The sequence below is a fragment of the Protopterus annectens genome, chromosome 1.part1 (assembly GCF_019279795.1).
Source record: "Protopterus annectens isolate FY-2018-M chromosome 1.part1, PAN1.0, whole genome shotgun sequence".
NCBI classification, from domain to species: domain Eukaryota; kingdom Metazoa; phylum Chordata; order Ceratodontiformes; family Protopteridae; genus Protopterus; species Protopterus annectens.
Genome location: NC_056726.1, coordinates 176,825,998 through 176,849,198, shown reverse-complemented (window position 1 = coordinate 176,849,198; position 23,201 = coordinate 176,825,998). Strand labels below are relative to the sequence as shown.

General features: G+C 38.4%; 1 protein-coding gene across 1 annotated transcript in view; it reads left to right on the top strand.

Annotated features, from left to right (window-relative positions):
* Nucleotides 1–23,201, top strand: part of LOC122804231 (heat-stable enterotoxin receptor-like) — a 1,796,602-nt gene that overhangs the window by 1,398,192 nt on the left and 375,209 nt on the right. Inside the window, exon 20 of the mRNA XM_044073980.1 lies at nt 20,174–20,366. Within this exon, the coding sequence (XP_043929915.1) occupies nt 20,174–20,366 (193 nt within the window). The remainder of the gene's footprint in view (nt 1–20,173; nt 20,367–23,201) is intronic.

The following is a 23,201-nucleotide window of genomic DNA, read 5'->3' as shown; positions in this document are numbered from 1 at the left end:
GGGGGATGGGAGATGAACCATTTACAGGCTGCATGTGTCCATTACAGACAGGTGCCAAACCATGGATGAATTACCTGCTCCCAATCCAACTGTCAAAGTAACACTTGAATTGGGTTAGGGAGGAACTTTGCTTCACATGGAAGGTGATCCTGTTTCACAGAAGGGGTAGTCTTTAGGATACATCCCTGTCTCTCCAGCAGGTCCTATTTATATTAATGGCAATGTTTAAGTCTTTAGAACAGGTAATTCTGGGGCTGTTTGTTTTGTGGATATGCAGGAGGTCCATCCAAGTGGGATCTGATAATTCCTTGTATGCCAGACATAGATTTCCCTTCAACAGCCTGTAGGAGGCAGAATATGGGGATATAGCTTTGAGGTGGCCTGCAAAGGAAATGTTACATCCTATATTCTTTTAGTTGGGAACCTCTTTGGACATGCCAGTTGTTGGATATGCCTGGTTGGGTACATACCAAAGAAAGTATTGCACTCAGTGATAGGTCTGATGAATGCTGAATACAGTGGAACAATGACTTACTTGGAGCTAGATGCCATACCTTTGTTTATAAGTTCCACAAAATAGAACGATTTTCTCACTACTGTAGACACATGATGGTCAAAGGCTCGATTACTGTCAATGTGTGTCCTCAACACCCTGACTACTGAGTCAATTCTTAGAGGTGTTTTGGCAATATGATATTTACCAGGGTGGATGACTTCCTGAAGGATACTATAATGCATTTCTTGGCAATTATCTTTAGTCCATGGCTCTGACACCAGTTGTTTGCCTGTTTCAACCCTTCCTGGAGAACATTTGTGTCAGTGACAATTGAATGAAAGCTTCCAATTTGCAATCATCTGCAAATTTAGTCAGTCAGAGGCCATTGACATTGGCCTTGAGTTCAGAGAAGTAAATGCCAAAAATGAGCGATCCTAGAGCCAATCCCTAAGGGGCTCCACCTGCAACTGGCCTCTTTGTAGAGGTGGACTCCACAGTTCTAACTTCCTGGGTCATGTGAATGACCCAGCTGGCTATCCACTGGGTTACATAAGGGTTTGTGGCTAACCTCTTAAGTTTGTTAACAATGTCTGAGTGGGATATTGTGTCAAATGCCTTGGCCAGGTCAAGGTAGGCAGTGTGAACCCTTTTGCCATCATCTATTGCATTGGTCACCTCCTCAAAGAAGTCCACTAGGTTGAGTAAGCATGACCTGCCCTTGTTGAAACCAAAGTGGGTTGGGTACAGGCTCTGGAGGTTTCCTGTGTCTTACAGTCCCTTTGAATTTATGTTCCCATATGTACACAGAAAAAGAACTGTCAGCATGGCTTAAGAATGCTATGCCCATATTCCAGATTGTTGGCTGTGACTTTACCACTAGCAAGCCTCTATTTGATGGTGTTGGGTATTCAAGTGTCCCACTGCTCCTTCCCCAAATTGATAAGTTGACATCAGCTACTCACTCCCATAATCCCCTGCTCAACACCTGAGCCACTTATCATACTTGGATAATTTGGGTCAGAGTCAGGGCTTTATTCCTCAGTGCTATAGAACTGAACAGGAGGCTTAAAATGATATTTAACTTTGCCTATAGTTAATCATGTGTCAGTGAAACATTTACCCTATTCCAGCATATTCTTGCTTCCCACGTCAATGGTTCAGTCAAAAAATGTAAATAGGGGATTTATCTGTGTAAGTAGAAGGCTATAAATATGCCACTAAGAATAAATCTGAAAAAAAAAATCAGAAAGTGTTGTTGAAGTATTTAAAATGTTTAAATTAAAGATATAGCATGGCTAGTAGGCATTTCAAGTTTCATGAGTCTTGACAAATAGCCATGATGCTTATGATTTAAGACAAAGAGTGAGCCTGTTTCTCAACGCTTGAAGTTCTTTATGACTCTTATTAGAAAAACTCCTACACTGAAACTTCTCAGTGTCCTTATGTGGTCTATTAAAGATTCCTTCTCTAAAAATTTGAAGCTTCTCAGTGCCATTATGTGGTCTCATAAAGATTTCTTCTCTAAAATTCTGAAGAATTTCAGTGCCCATACATGGTTGTCTTAAAGATTTATTCTATAAAATTCTGAATATTTTTTTTTAAGAAATTAAGCTGTACTTTAAAAGAAGTCCATTTTATTTTAGGTTTAACAGAAAGTTAATCAGTCATAATGAAGTAATTCATCTAGTTAATAATTAATAAAGCAGATTATCTCTGCATCTTCCACAACATTTGGACTTAACCTCAATAGAAATAGCTTGGCTTAACCATGTGTCCTTATAACATGGAATCTTGGAAGTCCCTTGCTTGTTCCTGTTAAAGAAGTGATTGCTTGAGACCACTGTACACTGTCTTAGAAACTTTTTTCTCTTCCTCGATATTGTGTTTGCAGATTTGTATGTATATATATATGTGTGTGTGTGTGTGTGTGTGTGTGTGTGTGTGTGTGTGTGTGTGTGTGTGTGTGTGTGTATATATATATGTTTAGGAGGTACAGGAGACTTCCATCCATGTGAGGAATACTGCGGGGGGGGGGATTTTCTGCAAAAATCAATTATGTCAAGCTGCTCCATTGTTTTCAGTATTGCAGGACTGAGCATTTGTGATATGACGGCATCACAATGGGATCTCTCATAGGGAAGCAAATAAGTTAGCATGACTATTATGAAAGTCTGAACACAAAATACCAGGACCATACATAAAGTTAACATCATGTATGGCATTTGAGACAGCATTAATTAATTAATGAGAAATTAGAAAAAAAAATTACCAAGAGGGGAAAAAGGAAATTAATTCTCTCTCTCTCTCTTAGAAGAGTTAGTAGTCTTTGAGAGTCTAACAGATTGAAGGATTGTATGAAGTCCAATATTGCTTCAATTTCTAATAAATGTTGAGTATTCTAACTGGCTTCCTTGTCTTTACCAAGATCAGCTAATACATTCTAGGTATAAACAGTAGCTACCACCGATTTTGATAAAACTTTATGAACAAAATAAGATTCATCAAAAAGTTTAACTAATCCCTGTGGGGATTATTTTCAACTGATCAACATGGAAAGATGCTTTTGGGCTGGAAGAGAAATTAAGTAATAGAAAATACCTTAAAGGTACTTACAGCAGTGCTAGAGACTCTTCATTAAAACTGCAACACCAGAACCAAACTGAGACAGACCAGTTGCCATTATTAGCTTAATGCTTTTTCATGAATATTATCCGATTGATCATTTAACATACATATTTCCTGAAGACCCATTTACAAAAAAGTATTTTAAAAAAATGTAGTAAAATAGTCTCCATTTGCCAATGTGTTGGACACATTCCAAGAAGACAATTTTATAACAAGTATGAACAGTAAATAGTTAAAAATACATAGAATATGGACAACATGTTGATAAAATGTTGATAATATCCAGAAACTCCACTTGAAAATATATAATCTATAAGATCTACACAGTGAAGATCTCCTTTGAAAAATTTCAATTACCAAAACTGAGTAAAATAATTCAGACATCCCTTTTGCACTAACACCCCATGATTTACCCCGAGTTCAGTTGTTTTACTCTGTTCCGTTTAAAAATGATGTGAAAATGCATCTACAACTTACAGAGTACTTCCAAAAAATAAAATCTGCTAGCACACACTTAGTGAGGCTTCAGAATCAGTCACAGCACCAGCATAGCCCTTCTAGGCCTGTTTGAATATATTTATGCTGAATTTCCCAATAGAAAATTATTGCTATGTTACAGTCTGATCGAAATTCTTGAATGCTGTTTGCATAACAAATTTATTTTAACTCTGCGAACATCATCCTCTCACTAAGGACTATTAGACAATTTACTTGGTAGCAGGTACATATTCATGATGCTCATTAAGTTTGGGGATTCATTTTATTTCCAGCTCAGTTAGTAAAATGTGAAATAAGCTCTCGCATGAAGTTAACACTTCCAAAGATAAATTGGAATTTAAATCCTTCTAAACTATTATTTTTGTAACACCTGCATGTGCCCCACCTAAGTGCTTCATTCCATTACTAAGCTACCTGCTTATAACTCTTGCTATATTCAGCCATTTTAAATACCCAGGTTCACATGTGTTCAACCAGTCTTTAAAGACAAAAATATGTTCCTCAACTTCATAAATTCTTTTTGTGAAGGAGATAGAGCATTTTCTGATCTACAATGACTCATTAAGAAGTTTGACAAGGGCTTCTTGTAACATAGAGACAGTGCTCTTACGGTCCTGTACTGGCGTACCAGATACTCCATTTTACACTTTTATTGCTTAATCTTTTCCAACTCAACTGATAAAGCATTTATATCAACTTGAAGCCATTGGGACGTAACTGTTTTTTTTCACGTGTGAATGTAGGAGACAAAAAGTTTGGAAGATAAGAGTTTATATTTGTTCAGACATTGCATATATCTTTACTCTTATGCATATGGATGACAAAGAGAAACCAAAATCCACGGATTAACAAAAAGTTTTGTCTAGAGGTTAAAACTTAGTAAGGAAAACACCTGCAGCAAAAGATGTGCAAAACTCTTTTTAGCTGGAAAATCTGCAAAATAAGATGTGTAAACACAAAATAAGCAGAAGAGATGTCAAACTATCCAACTCAGTGAGAAGCCATCTTAAAAAAAACTCTGACACTTAGCAAAAGTAATAATTTTGGCTGCAGAGTGCTTCTGCTAAGGTGAGAAAAAAAATGTTTTCTAATTTTGAAACTGATATCCTGGTATGAGGTTGTGTTGTGTATGTGAGTTAGTTTTGGGAAACTGTTTTAGATTACTGCAGTAAATGAAATGTCATTTCCTCCAATGTAGTCCAATAGCTCTCTACAGACAGCTATTGGAATACATTATAAAATTCTCACTAACAGACAACATGCCTTTCACCCAAATTATAACACCCTTACAGCAATTCATTCTGTGACATATAACATCTATGGTAATATTGAAGCAACATGGAAGTTAATTTTCCTAAATTCTCTGACCTAAAAAATTTATTTGAAATGATGGACAACCTCCTTCTACTCAACATGACATATGTCTGATATATGGCTCTCTACTGATGGCCTAAATTAGTTTCAGAAAGTACAGCTGTGTAAAATCTGATCATAATGGTAAATGTCCTTGCCTTCATTGCTGCAGTATTATTAACAGATGGGATTCTCTGCCGTGGAAGCCCGAATGTCCTGCCAGTCCACCAAAGACTACTTGTTGCTTTTAAAAGATATGCTGAGTGTCAGCAAAACACTCCTTGCATAGGGTAGGGCATTAGGTGACGTTTAGGCCTACCATAATCAGAATTGAATGCCCCAGTAGGAACCCAGTACAAGAGACCCAAGAGGTAACCTTTACATCCAGGAAGGCAAAAGACTAGGGTGGTGGAGGGAGGGAGCGAATACTGCAGCAGTGAAGGCAAAGCCATCTACCTCTATGTTAAGATTTTTACACAACTGTACTATGTCCTTACATTCACTGCTGCAGTATTCTTTACAGATGGGAGAGTGCCAAAGCTCAAGGGGAAATTTGAGAGGGGAAGGCACAGACAGCCCCATAAAAAGGCATGAAGAATGACACTAGCAAAACCAGTCCTAGTTCTAGAAATACCATTCGACTTGTAGTGTTTGGTAAAGGTATGCACAGAAGTCCTGGTAGCTGCCTCAAGAATAAAATTAGTATCTAAGCCCTTGAAGAAACACCCAAAGAAGCCACAACTTTAGTAGAATGAGCCTTAACTGAATAAGGAATGCTGTTGCCATGAAAAGTGTAACAAAGGAAATAGACTTAGATATCCAAGAAAAAATAATTTGCTTGGATGAAGAAAGTACCAAAGATCTAGGATGAAAAGAAACAAATAACTGATTAAATTTTCTAATAGCCTTAGTCATATCCAAAAACCCCAATTTCCCTATGCACATCCAAAGTAAGCAGCACCCGCTCACTGTCAGATTGTGGACAGGCGAAAAAAGTATGCAGATTATTAGACTGATTCACTGATAGCTCATTAACCATCTTAGGCATAAAAGAAGGGTTATTGTGCAAGGGCACCCTGTCCTCATGAGTAACCAAAAAAAGGAGGACAATTCATAAGAGCCTGCAACTCAGACACCTGTCTGGCAGAAGTAAGAGCTAACAAAAGAACAGTCATCCAGGAAAAAAATGTAGCAAGGAAACTGAATCAGCAGGCTCAAAAGGAGCCTGAGTCAACTTCTTCAAAGCAAAATTAATATCCCAGGGAGGAGGAACAGGCTTTCTGGGTGGTCTAATATTAAGGATGCCTTTAAGAAATTGTTTAACCTGAAATCTAGAAGCTAAAGGAGGAAAAAAAGGCAGACAAGCAGAGATAGCTGATAAGTGGGCCTTAATAGAAGTATAGGCCAAACCATCATCAAGGAACTCACACAAATAATAGAGAACCAAAGGAACATCCACAGTAAGTGGGTCCAGGTTACAAGAGAGACACCAAATAGAAAAACTGTTCCATTTGGATAAGTAAGATTTCCTAGTAGTAGGTTTCCTAGCCTCCTGCAGGACTTGCAGCACATCCTCAGAAAAAGTTGTCTCTGAGGAATCAAAATCCTATCACCAACAGTGTCAGTTGAAGCATAGACAGATGGAGATGGATGAGTGATCCCTTGTCTTGTGTGATTAGAGCCACCCTGTGAGGTAACTTGTGATGAATGCCCCTGGCTAGATGCAGATGTAGAGGGAACCAGTGCTGTTGCAGCCAATAGGGAGTCACCAACGAGAATTTGGGAGCATCTTATGAATCTTGAACAAGACTTTTGGAATGAGAGGAAGGAGAGAGAATGCATAAAGAAACATCCCCTTCCAAGAAAATGAGAGGGCTTCCACCTTCCTCACCAGAAGATCTGGGACTCTGGCACAAAACAAAGGAAGTTGTCTGCTCAGAGGGAAAGCAAAAAGATCCAATTGAGGAGTACCCCACTGGTGGATAATGTCCAGAAACACATCCCTGTGAAGCATCAATTCATGAGACCATACCTCTCAACCAGGAAACACAAAAAATCTGGACAAAGGAACATGAAAAATAGGTACAAATCTGTATGTCGATTAACATAAAATTTGCATATATAGTTATGTAACCCCACCCACTCCAATGGAATTGTGGGATACCAACTTTCAAATGCAAACTGAAGAACAGACAACCAAAATGTGACCCCAGACCCTGCAGTAAACGGTAACCATTTTTTTTTAAATGTGCAGCAATGATGTTCACTGGGAAGGGAGAAGATGATAAACCTTAGGATTTTGTTTTTGGTGACTTTAAGTATGTGGGTTTTGTGGTAAAAGTAGGGCATTTAATGGTAGGCAATATTCTAATCTTGAAAGTAACAACACGCCATGAGTACAAAAGAAGGTTTAATGGACATCCAGATAGACAAAACTGAGCGCTTTCACCCGCTCACATACGGGTTTCTTCAGAGTTAAATTAATTACAAAAAACAGCTGATTAATATAGTCTCAACAATTAATAAACAACAATGAAATTGATTGATACTTTGATTGAAATTAATTAATTAAATAAATTAAATTGAATTGAATTGTATTCTATTTCTTCTAAAGCAACCGGACATATTTAAAAACCAAACATTCAGTATTCACATAAAAAAACTCCACTTTAAATGTAGTCACATAAATAAATGATATACAATAATAATACATACAACAACTACTGTAGAACACTTATACATTGAATTAAATACTTGTAAACAATGAAATACTACTAATAACTACATATAAAAATATATAATATAAATTCAATTGTGTAAATATCAGAACAAGTTTTGTAGTGTATAAATAAATATAAATAAATATATGAGTAATAAAATATATAAATATACATATTAACTTACTAATATAAATACTAATATTACTTCATACCCAAAAATTTTATTATCTTAATAAATATGTGTTTATGTATATATAAAATCTAATTTAAATACTATATGAATAACTTATTTAAAATAATTAAAAACAAGAAAGAAACTAACTCTTTGTACATGCATAGTTCAAATTGTCAAGATTTTAAAAAGTTTTTGTTCTTTGTTATTGACAGGATCCCCCAAAATATGGAAAAAGAGGGTGATATTAATGCTTTATTAGAGTACATAGAGTGTTTTTGGCAATTAAGGTTAAACACCTGTAGTAAGCCAGGTATCAACGAAAACATCTCAATAGTTAGTTATTTAAAATTAAATACATATAACATTTAATAGGAAGTAGTATTAATAATTATTTTAAACAAGTTATTCATATAGTATTTAAATTAGATTTTATATATACATAAACACATATTTATTAAGATAATAAAATTTTTGGGTATGGAGTAATATTGGTATTTATATTAGTAAGTTAATATGTATATTTATATATTTTTTTACTCATATATTTATTTATATTTATTTATACACTATAAAACTTGTTCTGATATTTACACAATTGAATTTATATTATACATTTTTATATGTAGTTATAAGTAGTATTTCATTGTTTACAAGTATTTAATTCAATGTATAAGTGTTCTACAGTAGTTGTTGTATGTATTATTATTGTATATCATTTATTTACGTGACTACATTTAAAGTGGAGTTTTTTATGTGAATACTGAATGTTTGGTTTTTAAATATGTCCGGTTGCTTTAGAAGAAATAGAATACAATTCAATTCAATTTAATTTATTTAATTAATTAATTTCAATCAAAGTATCAATCAATTTCATTGTAGTTTATTAATTGTTGAGACTATATTAATCAGCTGTTTTTTGTAATTAATTTAACTCTGAAGAAACCCGTATGTGAGCGGGTGAAAGTGCTCAGTTTTGTCTATCTGGATGTCCATTAAACCTTCTTTTGTACTCGTGGCGTGTTGTTACTTTCAATTTTACTAGTTACGGTTCCTAGTTTTGTTAATATTCTAATCTTAGCAAAAAAATATTATAGTTTGCCAGGACCTCCAAAAGTCATTCTCCAAGTCCTACTGATCAGTGGTGCAGCTAGAGTTTGTGCTGCCCGGGGCTGTCTTTGAGTCTGCTGCCCTTACTCTCCTCAAGAAATCATGGTTGAATGGGCCCCCACATACACAGCCCTCTCCCCTGTAGCCATTCCAATTACTTGGTTATTTCACCCCATTTATCATGAACACTATAATGTACATAGTGCTTTACTTTACAATGATTATATGGATTTCATTTAAAACTTTTATTTTACATTATTTAGCACAAACACTAATACACACAGTCTCACAATGAAAATAGACTTAACATTAAAACTTCTCTGCCCTTGAAACTCACATTCATTGAAACAGCACTGGAATCCACATTCAAAGAAAATGCATCTGGCCAGTGGTGGATAAAGACTACCTTTGGGCTGTTTTCAAATCATAGGCCCCTTGCACAAAAAACATACATCATGTGTTCTTTGATACACCTTCCTGATTGTATTAAATTGTATTCCTTGTATAATACAGCACACTTATTAGAACATGTTTTAAATTTATTGTTTTGAACATTTTTCCAGAAAGCAATGAAACAAAATGCATGAACCAATAATAACAAAACTGCCCAGTTCAGAACATTTCCATCATAAAAGTCTACTCAAATGTCTGCAGTCCACCATTATCAGAAAATATGCACAATCTCTGCAGAAGTAAAAGTCATCTAAATAATTCCACATTAAAGGGCTCTATAACTAATGAAGAGGTTGGTGCTTGCAAACAACTTTATAATTCATTGTTTCTACAAATAAAGTGCATGTTGCCCTTGAGGAATAAATTGCCTATGTTACATTAAACAAAAATTATAAACTAGTAATATTGCAATAAGGAATGGATGGCAAATTGATAACAGGTTCATAGTTACTAGGTATCTCCCCCAAAGGGTTCATTCTCAGGACTGCAGCATCCACCCCCTTTAAAAGTGCAACACAATACAGTAGCAGCAATCCATCTACATACTGTGGGAGTAGAACCCACAGCCTTCTGCATCAAAAGTGAGTACATTACCTGTTGTGCTACTAGCAATGCAAACAGACTTGCCATAAGCAGCACTAAACTTCTTGTCCCCTGAAGAACTTTGCAGCTCAAGAAATCTTGAAAAAGCCAACATTTATTTTTTTTTTGGGGGGGGGGGGGCAAAGGCCCAAAACTAGTTAGTGGGACGCATTTTAAACATTGCTTGTATAATCTTAGAATGTTGTTAGAATAAAATGTTTTGGTGTTACCATACGTTTCCTGAAAGATAGGAAGACTGAAACTTAAACAGCTATAATTATTCAGTGAATTCAGTCCTCACTAATTTGCCAGGAAAACCACAAATTTTAAGAGAAACATAGACCAAAAGTATGAGCCAAACATTTCAGATACTCTGTGAAACTTTGGATAGTTAAGAGCTATGGACTTGACTCATTGAATCACAAGTGGTGGTATGGGTAGAGAATTCAGGCTCTTGTCCCTTGTACCCAAGGTATAGGGTTTGAGCCTGTGTAACCCTAACCAGCAATTACACAAAATAGTCTTCTGCTAAATTTACTCAGTCTGTTCTTTGGAGAAATTACTGAAAAAAAAATCAAAATAAAAGCGGGGAATAAAGGGGACCACTTGAAATTTGATACAGTTGAGAGGTATGCATGGGATTGAGTTAAGAACCTGTTCACAGCGTCTGTCACAAAGTTCTGACCAGAAGGGACATAAACTGCCTGAAGAGTCACTTGATGCTTGACAGCAAAATCCCATACCAGAAGTGCCAACTGACAATGAAGATAAGATCTTGTTCCTCCCTATTTCTTAATATACCACATCACTGTGGTATTGTCTGTGAAAAATTGAGAGGCCCAGAACAGAAAAAGAGGATGATAGGCCTGAAGAGCCAGCAGAAGAGCTCTCATCTCTTTGACATTGATGTGCTCCTGCTGATGAGGCAACCACACCCCATGTACTTTTAGGGATCCAAATGTGACCCCCACATTCCATGTCTGAACTGTCTGTGAACAATTCCTGAGAGGGAAGGGGGGTGAAAAGGGATCCCTGGATTCAGAGACAACTGCTAAATCTACCAGTGAATTTCTTGTCTGAGAGAAGGAAGAAGAGGAACTACAACGTCTATAGTATGTGCATGTTGGAGCCACACTGACTTCAGAAACCAGTGAAACTTTCTTATATGAAGTTTAGCCAGAAAGAGCATCAGAATAGTGGATACCATGAAACTCCCTGGAAGTAATGGAAGCCAGAGGAAGAAGATATTAAAATAATGAGAGTTAAGGCCTTTGGAGGGGGCAGGGATGCAAGCACTGGCACCATCTGAATCCTGCAACCCAGAAAGACCTTTACTGAGAAGGAGTCAGAGAAGACTTGTTGAAATTTATAGTAAACCCCAGGCTATGAAGAAGGGAAACAGCAAAATGAAGATTTCACAAAAGTGTCTATGGAGAGGATGCCTGAATCAACAGGTCATCTATGTAAGGAAAATATTGCCTGCAAAACGCAATCATGGCAGCAAGGCATTTGGTGAACACCTGTGAGGCCGTAGGAAGGCCAAAGGGCAAAACAGAGAACTGAAAATGCCAGGAAGCAACAGAGAAGTGCAAAAACGTATTTAAAAGAGGATGAATCAGAATAAGGAAATAAGCATCTTTGAGATCCAGGGGCACCATATAGGCCAGAGAGAGCAAGAGAGGAAACAGAATTTGAAGGGACAACATCTGAAATGAAGGCACTTTTAGAAAAGTGTTTAGATGAGAGAAGTTTAGAATAGGTCTCCAGGTGCCCTCTTTTCTGGGCACTAGAAACAGTCTGGAATACAACCATTTCCCACTTTGGGACACTGGCATCTCTTGAATAGTACCCTGAGTCAAGAGATTTTGAAGAACCTCTGGGGAAAATGGAAGTTGTTCCTGAGGAGGCTGATGAATGCCCATAATAGCAGGATGGGATTTCCATACTATGAAGTACCCCTGATGAATAATCAACACAAACCAAAAATCCTGAGTGATCTGAAGCCAAACAGGAAGTGAAAGATAAAGGCAAAGAGGAAGAGGAGTGTATCTGGGAAGACAGAGAGTCATACAGCACCTGGTTTGTCGGAAAAGAAAACTTTGGAGTCACTGAAAAATGAGAAGCCTTAGCAGGAGGAGCCCATTTGCCACTCTTCCTACCTTTAGTAGAAGGGCAGGATTGCCTACGAGAAAAGTCAGGCTTGATTTTGATAATGCAGTACCTTGTATCCATGCAGTTACATGCAGTCAGGCTTGTAGACAAGAATGTGGGTCTGGTAGACTGGGGGGGACCCAGACAAAGATTGCACACTTGAAGCCAGGACTGGTGTGGTGGTTATTTCAGAGAGGGAGCTACCCTGCAGCAGTGAGACTGAAGGTGAGCCACAACTGCTGGTGGGTACTGATGTTCTCTTGGACAGAGTAATTACAAGGGCAGAGGTGAGTAGCTGTACCCAGGCTGATAGTGAGGCATCAGTATCAGCGAATACCAGACTTCCTATAGAAGGGGAGCCGGGAAGGGTTGCAAAGAGACAGTTGAGACAGGCTCAGCTCTCAGACCCTACATTACAAGGCTTGAGCGAGGTAGTCAGTGAGGCACCTGATTGTCAAGGAAAAGGGGAATCTTTATACTGGGACAAAGGGTTACTATACAGAGAGTGGACCCCTGAGAGAGGGCTAGAGGGTTAGAGAATAAAGCAATTGGTAGTGCCCAGAGCCTACCATCTGGCACTTCTAACCATAGCCCATGACATTCCCTTTGTAGGTCATATGGGCATAAAGCGTCAAAGAGACGTATTATGCAGAACTTTTATTGACCTGAGATTTACAGGGATGTAACAGGGTACTGCAGGACCTGTGAGCAGTGCCAAAAAGTAGGCAAGGCAGAAGACAAGGTCAAGGCTTCTTTGATGCCTTTACCTGTGATTCAGGAGCCATTTTAGAAGGTAGCTATGGATATTGTGGGGCCTCTGAGTACCTCAAGTTCACCTTTTGAGTTGCTCTAAGGGCATAGGGTGAGGGGACCTCTAGATTTGATTCATGATGAGTGGGATAGTGAGTGTAAAAACCACAAGGAGTCTGTTGTGGCATATATCTTAAATCTCAGGATAAGGCTCAGGGAACTCATGGGATTGACCCAGGAGAACTTGGCAGAAGTCCAGCAGCAGAAAAGGGTCAGGTATGACAGGAATGCTCGAGTTAAAGAGTATGCTGTAGGGCAACAGGTAATGGTAATTATTCTTGTCAGACACAACAAGCTGCAGGCAGCCTGGGAGGGAACCTTCAAAGTGGTAAGGAAGATCAGTGATGTTAACTACATGGTAGAACTGCTAGGCAGGATGTGGGGCACAAACTGTACCATGTTAACATGATGAAACCTTACCATGGTAGGGAGGCCCTGGTGATAAGTATTTGCAGTGGATGGCAGGAGAAGTCTGAAGGGGGTCTGGTGAATGATCTCATCAGTGAGACTAGGACTGACACCTCAGTGGAAGGGGTAGCAATGTCCCAGCAGCTATCCACTACCCAGGTTCAAGAGATTCAAGCAGTATTACAGGAGTTTGGGGCATGTTCACTGGGAAACCAGGGTTCACCCACCTGGTGCAGCACCGTGTGGAAACAGAACTCCAAAGGTCCATTAAGGAGGCCCTTTATAGGGTGCCAGAGAGGGTCAAACAGACTTGGAGGGAGGATCTAAAGGAAATGTTGGAACTAGGGGTAATCCAGGAGTCAAGCAGTCCATGGGCCTCCCCATGAGTGCTTTTACCAAAGAAGGATGACCACACCAGTTTCTGTGTGGACTACAGGAAATTAAATAATCACACAGAGTCAGATGCTTACCCCATGCCTAGGAAAGATGAAGCCCTGGAGTAGCTGGGTGGAGCTAAGTATCTTACCACTCCTGAACATGCCAAGTACTACTTGAAAGTGCCCTTGACTCCCAGTGCTAGACAGCGGTCAGCCTTTGTGATTCCTTTCAGCTTGTATGAATTCACAAAGATGTCCTTTAGGATGAAAAATGCCCCATTGACTTTCCAGAGGCTGGTAGATTGTATCCTAGCAGGAACAAGAGATTTTGCTTACATGGATGATATTGATATTGATATATGATATTGATTGATATGATATGATACCGCATCACTGCAGTGGGGTTAGCAATGCCACGCATATGGGTTGTCAAAACAGGGAATGGGGTAATGTTTTCCCAGAAAGGCAAAACCCTCTCAAGCAACGTTTCTGAATGGTCACTTGAAAAACTAGCCTGAGTCTTCAAGGGGGGAGAAATTTCATGAAAGGAGATACCACCAGCCCAGCTATCTGGAATTTTGTAAATAATTATATGTAATTTGTGAATATCAACATGATTCATGTGCTTGTGTTAAAAATGTATTAGAACTGTATTTTATGTGTATACCAAACTGCTGGGTATAGAAGTGTGTGTTGAAAGGGGTTGTAAAGTACTGAGTTTTAAAGATTTTTCTGCAGTGTTTCCTACTAGAACAGAACAGAAATGTACATATACTGTTGTAACTGTTTAGATGTATATATTTTAAAAGGGGGAAAATGGAATTCAGAAGGTTAACTTGCAAAACTTCAGAAAAATAGTTGAAATTAATAATTTATAGCCATGCCATAAAAAAGGATGTTATCTTTCAGTTTCAGTGCAGTAACAGACGCATTGTCTAGAACTAGAGGTTCACTGTATTGTTGTGGAAATGTTTGTATTGTTTTATGACTTCCAGGATCTGCCTTAGATCTAAGAAAAGCCAATGTTTATGTATTTTTACAGGTAGATAATAAATGCTACCGTCTGCATCAGTGTGGGTTTTACCTGGAATAGAGTCAGATGACAAGAAGTGATGTCATCCTGCAAGCTATCCCAGCAGTAATATTTGGGATATTAATTTAAGAACTCTCTGAGAGAGACTGAGCATTTTGTATTTCTCTTTGACCGACAACATCAGCTAGAGGAGCCATTCACCACATCTGTCTTGCTTGCTCTGTAAGTAAGTTAACTAGGACATAATAATTCTCTAGATATAGTCAGGAATATAGCAAAGCTTAATTTAGATGTTTTTCTTTCTTTATTTGAGCCTGTCCTGTAATGTTGTTTTAAATATTCCTGTGATTTTGAACTCTGATGTTGCTATGATTATATACCAAGCATTTTCTTGTTCTTTTATTGTTTATTATTAAATATATTTAAACCTTTCATTGTGGTTGATATTTGTGAGACATATTTAAGTTCTGAGAGTACTGGCATATTTATTTGGTGACACTGTGTAAGCCACTCCTAACAGCCTTGCTCTTGGTCAAACTATCATTTGTAGTGATAGTAACATTACACAGTAACATTGGGCACCCTTTTCTTAAGGGCCTTAAAGTGATAACTACCTTATAATATGAGCAGAAGGGGGAATAGCTAGTAAACATGTACCAGCCTTTCCCAGCAGTGTGTGTGTGTGTGTGTGTGTGTGTGTGTGTGTGTGTGTGTGTGTGTGTGTGTGTGTGTGTGTGTGTGTGTATCTGTGTATGAATCAAATCTCAAAGAGTGTATGTGTCAGCAACTTGGGCAGGGACATGAAGCATTGTTTGGACAGAGTGCTGGAGGTATTGGCTTGGCCTCTCAGCTGAGATCTCAACCCTATAGCTGTGCCACTTTATTGGGGATCTGGTGAAAGAAGAAGAAAGCCAGCCCCACACTGACTGTGGTTTCTGTGCACTCTTAAGGGAAATTGTACTAGATGCAGAGAGCTGCATCTGGAAATACTGTGTGTGTGCCTGTCATCCTCCCAATGTATGTCTCTCACTCATGCTAGTGGTGAGGATTGAGACTACTTGATTACTGGGCCAGTGGTGAAGCATCACAGGGCACTTATCCACAACTCCAGTAGAAGTCAGCAAACAGGCGTAGGTAGTCAATGGAGAATAAAAATGCATTCAACTGGTAGAAGACATATGCAGGCAAACAGACTGATGGTAAAAAGATATGTTCAGACTGGCAACAAAGAAGTTCTGATTACGGCAGGTCTGAATATCACCTTTGTGCCCTATGCTATGCAAGGAGTGTTTGGCTGATGTTCAGTGTACCTTTTAAAAGCAACAAGAAGTCTTTGGTTGACTGGACATTCTGGCTTCCATGTCAGGGAATCCCATTTGTTAGGAATACTGCAGCAGTGAATGTAAGGACATCTACCTATCCAACTACATGTTCCAGCTGCTCAGCCCTGACAATTTCTCATAAACATGAGTTTGTCAATGGTCTGTCTTTGGTCCACTTCTCTTCTTTCTCTTTATCAATGATATTAATGGGATCTATCCCATAGCATTTATACATTTTATACAAGATGACATTGTTTATCAAAATCCAACAAGAATCTTAATCCCCTAAACAGTAAACTTTTACTGTGTACTTCATTATTATTGCTACTATTGATTAATTGCTATCTTCACATGACATTTTGTTTGTATGTATAATTCTTCTTAATGTGCTTGTTTACTTCATTTATATTTGTCTGGGCTAAGACTAAAATAGGTCCATTTGGGTCAGTGCTGTACCCCATTTAGCAAACTGAATAAATGGCTGAATGAATAAATAAATCTTGAAGAAGACTTCAGAGTTTTCCGGAACTGACACCACAATAACAAGCTAACAGTCAACACTTAAAAATTACTGTAATGCTGTTCAGCACTCCTCAAACCCTATGGGTAACCATCCCTTGCTTTTCACTAAACAACAGACGTATCTTGGACTTACCTTTGATTGGTGATTCACCTTCAATGCTCATACAGAGTTCCTAGCTGATAAAGACCTTCTCTTCCCAATATCAGATCTCAGATTTGCCCCCTTAGTAACAGTGATGGCCCATACTTTCTGAGGTCTTCCTACATACTTTTCATCCATGAAAGCTTTCTCTGCGGTAGCTCCTGCCACCTGCCACAGCACTCCTAATCATTTACAGAATAATGAACAACTTCTTCTTTTAAAACAAATGTCACTGAATGAGCATCATTAATGACACACAGCTTACAAATGCTTTCTTGATAATGGCTGAGCTCCATAACATCTGCTGCTGCACATAATGCCTAATGAATGTTTCTGTTTCCTCTGCATAACTTTCAAGCACTGTCTGTTTGACTTTCTTCCTTTTTCCTATTATGATTGCATCAGTCTTTCATGCTCAGCAATTAGTACAGTTTAGTACTTATACATTACCTTCCACCTCCCCTCGTCTCCCTTTTGCAAGTCTTATATTTATTCCATTTAATATTTGTTAGTGCCTTCTGTATATTACTGTAATCTAATATGTGGCTTTGACGGTCATGGGTTTGCAAGGTCAGATGGTTCTTTTATAAGAAATGCTTCAGATATTAATTTTGCCCCTTTATAAATCCTCTGTGTGTGTGTGTGTGTGTGTGTGTGTGTGTGTGTGTGTGTGTGTGTGTGTGTGTGCGTGCGTGTGTGTGTGTGTGTGTGTGTGTGTGTGTGTGTGTGTGTGTGCTTGCACGCATGTGTGCATGTGTGTGTGTGACGCACGTGTGCATTTGCGTGTGTGTGTGTATGTGTGTGTGCATGTGCGTGTGTGTGTGTGTGTGTGTGTGTGTGTGTGTGTGTGTGTGTGTGTGTGTGTGTGTGTGTGTGAGTGTTTGTGTGTGTGTGCGTGTGTGTGTGTGCGTGTGTGTGTGTGTGTATGTGTGTGTCCTCATTTTATATAAATAACCAAGAGGTACAAACAGAAAGAGAAAGAGAGTTAGTATGTGAAAGTCGAGTGCCATAGCAACTGCACAAAAACAAAACACAAAACAGCTGTTAAAATTTTGCTGCATGAATTAAACTATTATTTCCCCATGCTGATTGCTTCATTATACTGCGAATATACATGACATGTGTAAAGAAAAAAGTAAATAATCAACAGTGTCTAAATAAACCACATCTTTCCATGATGCTATGTTTTCCTGTGAGAGTCATTTACTTCAATTTCTATAGTATTCTTATGAAATACGAAGAATAAATCATGGATACACTCGTATATAAATGCAGGGGAATAAAAAAAACTTGTAATTTGCTGAAGATGCTATTTGCAAAAAAGTGCAATCAGAAATAGTTGGTTAGAATACTCTCAATGCAGGCAGATTATGCTGACAACCAAATATTGGCTCAAAGCATAAACTAAAAAAATAAAATAGAAATTACAGGCAGTACTAAACATCCTTGCAGTAAAATGCTGAATCCTGACATTTCTACTACACCACGTAGCCCCCACCACCACCTGCAATAGCTGCCTGTTTCAGCTAATAGTAAGCTTGTGAAGCATGTTTACATGAATGAATTTATAAATTAGGTTTGGGAACAAGCCAATTTGTCCAGGAACATCTTGAGGTCATGTAGGAATACTTATGGGATTTAAGATGATAGTGGAAGAAAGTTAGTGTGGTGGTGCTGGAAGGGTTAAATTGTGAAGGTAGGAGGTTTGGGAGGAAATGAGGTAAGTGAAAGGAGGGGCATAACTGGCTTTGTGTGAGTGGAACTGGGTAAAGGATCAGATTTTGGCTTGAACTTGCTACCCACTCTCCCTCACTTTTTTAGGAACATTGGGGATTGTGTGATTATTTTATATGTTTGGTTTTATTTTATATGTTTGGTTTTGAGGCAGAGAATTAGTGGCAGGCATGTTTCTCTTCTGTTCCCCCTCAGGTGATGGATGTTTAATTCAATGAATTGGGGAATGAAAGTGAGATGAGACGCTGCTTGATAAATAAGTAAGCAAGCACACTTCTTGATAAGTAAGGAAGAGAGTGGAGGTGGGGACACTGCTTCATAAGTAAAAATAAGTGAGTGGAGGTGATGATTTTGCTTATTTGGTTATGATGAGCAGGGTTATGTTGCCCTAGTAAATGGTTGTATGGATGTTTATGCTTCTTCTTCTTCTTCTTTCGGCTTTTCCCGGTTAGGGGGTCGCCACAGCGGATCACCTGTTTCCATTTAATTTCCTCTGCATCTTGCTCTGTCACACCAACCACTTTCATGTCCTCTCTCACCACATCCATGAACATTATCTTAGGCCTTCCTCTTTTCCTCTTACCTGGCAGCTTCATCCTTAGCATCCTTTTCCCAACATACCCAGCATCCCTCCTTAGCACGTCCAAACCAACGCAATCTCGCCTCTCTGGCTTTGTCTCCAAACTGTCCAACCTGGGCTGACCCTCTGATATACTTATTCCTGATTCTGTCCACCCTCGTCACACCCAGTGCAAATCTTAACATATTTAACACTGCCACATCCAGCTCTGACTCCTGTCTTTTTGTCAATGCCACTGTCTCCAACCCATATAACATAGCTGGTCTCACTACCCATTTGTAGACCTTCCCTTTCACTCTTACTGGTACTGGGCTGTCACAAATCCCTCCTGATACTCTTCTCCACCCACTCCACTCTGCCTGTACTCTCTTCTTCACCTCTCTTCCATAATCGCCATTACTCTGAACTGTTGATCCCAAGTATTTAAACTCATCCACCTTCACCAACTCTACTCCCTGCATCCTTACCATTCCTCTATCCTCCCATTCATTCACACACATGCTGTGATCAATAAATTAAAATATTGTTCAATAAAGTTGTGTTTATGGAAGTTTAATAAAGGTCATCAAATGTTATTTGGTGTGGTGTATTTACAGAAGGGAAGTGAGACAAGCACAGATAAAGCAATGCCCCATCATATGATAAGCTTAACTTGTAATTATGCCTCCTGTTTGACATTACTGTGGTGTCAGGTTGGTAGGGGTGAAAGTTCACACAGAAAAGGGAAACTCACTAAACTACTTACTTAAGGTCGGAATACGTTAAGAATTTTCATTTTCAGTCATATATTATGTACAGTTGCCAGCTAGGCAGATGAGACAAGGGTAGGTCCAAGCTGCTGTATGTCTTATAAATACGGTCATTATATATTCACATTCAGCATTTGGTATGACTATAGAATAAACACAAATGTTTAGAAAAGAGGACTGTCTCGTTAAAACTGGCTATGTTATTTACTTTAAATGTTAGCAATTACATTTAATTTGAAGTAGAATCAATACAAATTTTACAAGCAAAGCAACTTGTAACACACATATTGGTACATAAAAAATTCTAACACAACTTTTCTTTATTCCCTGAAACAGGCCTGTTGTAAAGTCCCTGAAAGAGACTGGAAGGGTTGAGCCTGAGCTATATGAGGAGGTCACTATTTACTTCAGTGACATTGTGGGGTTCACCACAATTTGTAAATACAGCACTCCTATGGAAGTGGTAGACATGCTGAATGAAGTCTACAAAACATTTGATGGGATTCTGGACAACCATGATGTCTACAAGGTAAAAATTAAACCAATAGCACTATATTTTTATTTACATTATACTAGGGAACACAAGCATATTTATTTTACCAAGAAATATAGCCAGTTCAACAAAAGAAAGCTGAAGGAAAAAGAGACCTTTCCTTTCTTTATTTCTTTCTCTTGCTCTGTCGCTTTCACTGCTCATGTAGAATTATTTAAATTTGAACCCTATTCATCCATGATCTTAAGCAATGGGAAGTGTGGTAAATTGCGATACATAAAATACAAAGATGAATGATTCAGTTACAGTTTAATTAGTGTTAGTAACCTGACATGAGGCTGTACTACTGTGACCCAGAAAAAAAAAACAGAATAATAGAGTGAAAAACATTAACAGTGTGCTGTCTTGGAAAAAGTGCATCAAACATTTCCCTTAAAAAGTATTCTGTGGGTTTCATATCATTAAGTATTTTGTGGGTTTTGTATAACTAAGGTTTGATGAAGTGGTGAACAATTGTTTACAGCAAAAACTATTATCAGCATTTGGTGTAGTAACTCTGCTATATGTTCATAACTGAGTGTATCAATGTAATTTGTTCCCAAGCTGTACCACCAGCTTCTCTGCACTACTTCAAACTTACGTACTTTGGTTTTATCTTTTGTACAGCTGCATTATCTGTTGTGGTCAGCAGCTATTAGAATATGTTTTTCGTAAATGAAGCCTTTTGTGCTTCATTTCTCTCAGTTAATTCTTTGTTCCAGTTTATTTATTCTCTTCTCGTCTTCTGTTGTTCCAGGCTTAACGAGTCTGTCCCCTCAGTACCCAACTGCTAGAAGTCTGCACTGTATCATCAAACATCCTGGAGTGAATCCTAAAAGTACACACAATCCCTCTGAAACTGCTATGTTACATCGGGCATCTTTCTATTGATGCCATTTAAAGCATGGTTGTACTTCTGTTTTAATTTAATGATAGCTGCCCTACACTGTTTAAATTATAATTGCATGCATGGTAAAGACACAAATGTTACTGTATTCTATTCCTGCTCTGTAAATAGTTGCTGCTACTCATTTAAACACTCAACAGGCCAAATAACTAATATATTACCCCCCCCCACTCCCACCCACTGCACTCTGCCTTCTCAGTTGTTGAAAACATACAGTAATGTTGTTTCTGTCTCTTTGCCTGACTCTCTTTTCATTTACAATCCCTGTTCCAAATATTAATTGAGCTAAGCAACATTTAGGCAAATTATTTTTACCTGCTTCCACTACTTCATAGTTGTATTCTATTTTTTAGTATCTGGTACTGAACATGCTTGTAGACATTACCTCCTGTTAATGTGTGGGTTTCGCTGCCAGTTACTCTCTTCCTCCATCCCTAATTTCTCATAAATCCCCTTGGTGTCTTACATTTATATGAGATAATCTCCTCCCCCTCTCCTCTCTCCAAACCCCTTCCAGTAAAGATGCAAACCTAAACTTACTTTCCTCTGCTTTCCCACACAGGTTTGAACCTAGCTATGCAAATTCTGATAAAATAATATCACTATACTTCATAAATGCCACCATTAACACTAAGAAAAATCTTTATTATGCAACTTCTGACTCATATCAGCCTCAACTATTCAGCCTTCTTACTACGAAATATCAAACCTGATGTTCTTCGTGTTTCACTGTTGCAGTCATTACATTTGGGTAATCTGCCTGATTAACAAAGTCTTAAACATGCAGCCGACGCCATTACATCAGTCTTTCTTGCCGCGCAGTGCCTGAAGCAGAAGCAGTTTGTAAGTGCCGGTCGGCCGACTTCTGAAATTTTTGTTTTCGAGTTTCAGATCCGAAGTCTTCATCTAAAAAGCTAAGTACCCTGTTGGGGAAACTTTTTCTTGCTCCTTACCGATGTCAGTAAAAGTTAATAATTGCATTACTTGTGGGAAGCAAATACCTCATAAGGAATTCCATTTGTACTGTATTCCTTGCCTAGGCCCTGACCACGACATACCTTGCTGTCGGTTTTGTGCTTTATTTAATCAACGCACTATCAAACGTCGGTACATTTTTGCTTCTAAATATTTTGGCTCATGCTTTAATTATCCAGAAATGTTGTCGGTTAGCAATCCGACCACCGGAATACGTAGAAAATGCAAAGACAAAGACAGAGAAAGGCTGTTGAGGTCCAAAACTGCCAACGAAGCTTCTCCTAAGCCAGTTGCCAGTTCGCCAGTACACAGTGAGTCGCTTTCGCAGCCCCTGATATCCGCTACATCTGATTCGCAGGCCTCTACTGACACCCATTCAGAGTCCGGTATGCCACAACATGCTTCAGTTATAGAACCCACAGATGTCTCTACCTTGGATGGGTCCGGAGCCGCTGTGCAGGCATCGGCTTCTGAGGGTGTTTTCAGGCCAACAGATTTGTATATTAGACCGACGCCATCTTCAAAACTAAGGCCAAAATCTCAACCTATGTCTAAAAAACCTACACCTAGGCCACATGTGCAGGCCCCTATGCCTAAAAAAACAAATGATCAAAATGGCTGAAGATTTAATTACTCTGATCAGGGGTAGCCAACCCTCCCTTCTAAGAGACCTAGGCAAGATATTGACTATATATCTTCTGAACAGGATTATATTTCTTCTGACTGTTCTAATGAACAGGAATTGTCTATATCTACTTATGAGAACTCTGATACAGAAGATTCCATTCCTTCTGTTTCTCCCCCTGAGGATTTTTCTTTTGGGGAAACTTTACATACCTTAAGGGAACATTTCCACTGGGAAAGTCAGGATTTTTCTGAATCTAAAAAGAGACTTAGGGATTTTCTTCTTCTTCTTCAGCATAGGCCTTTGGCTATACCTCCTGTTCTAG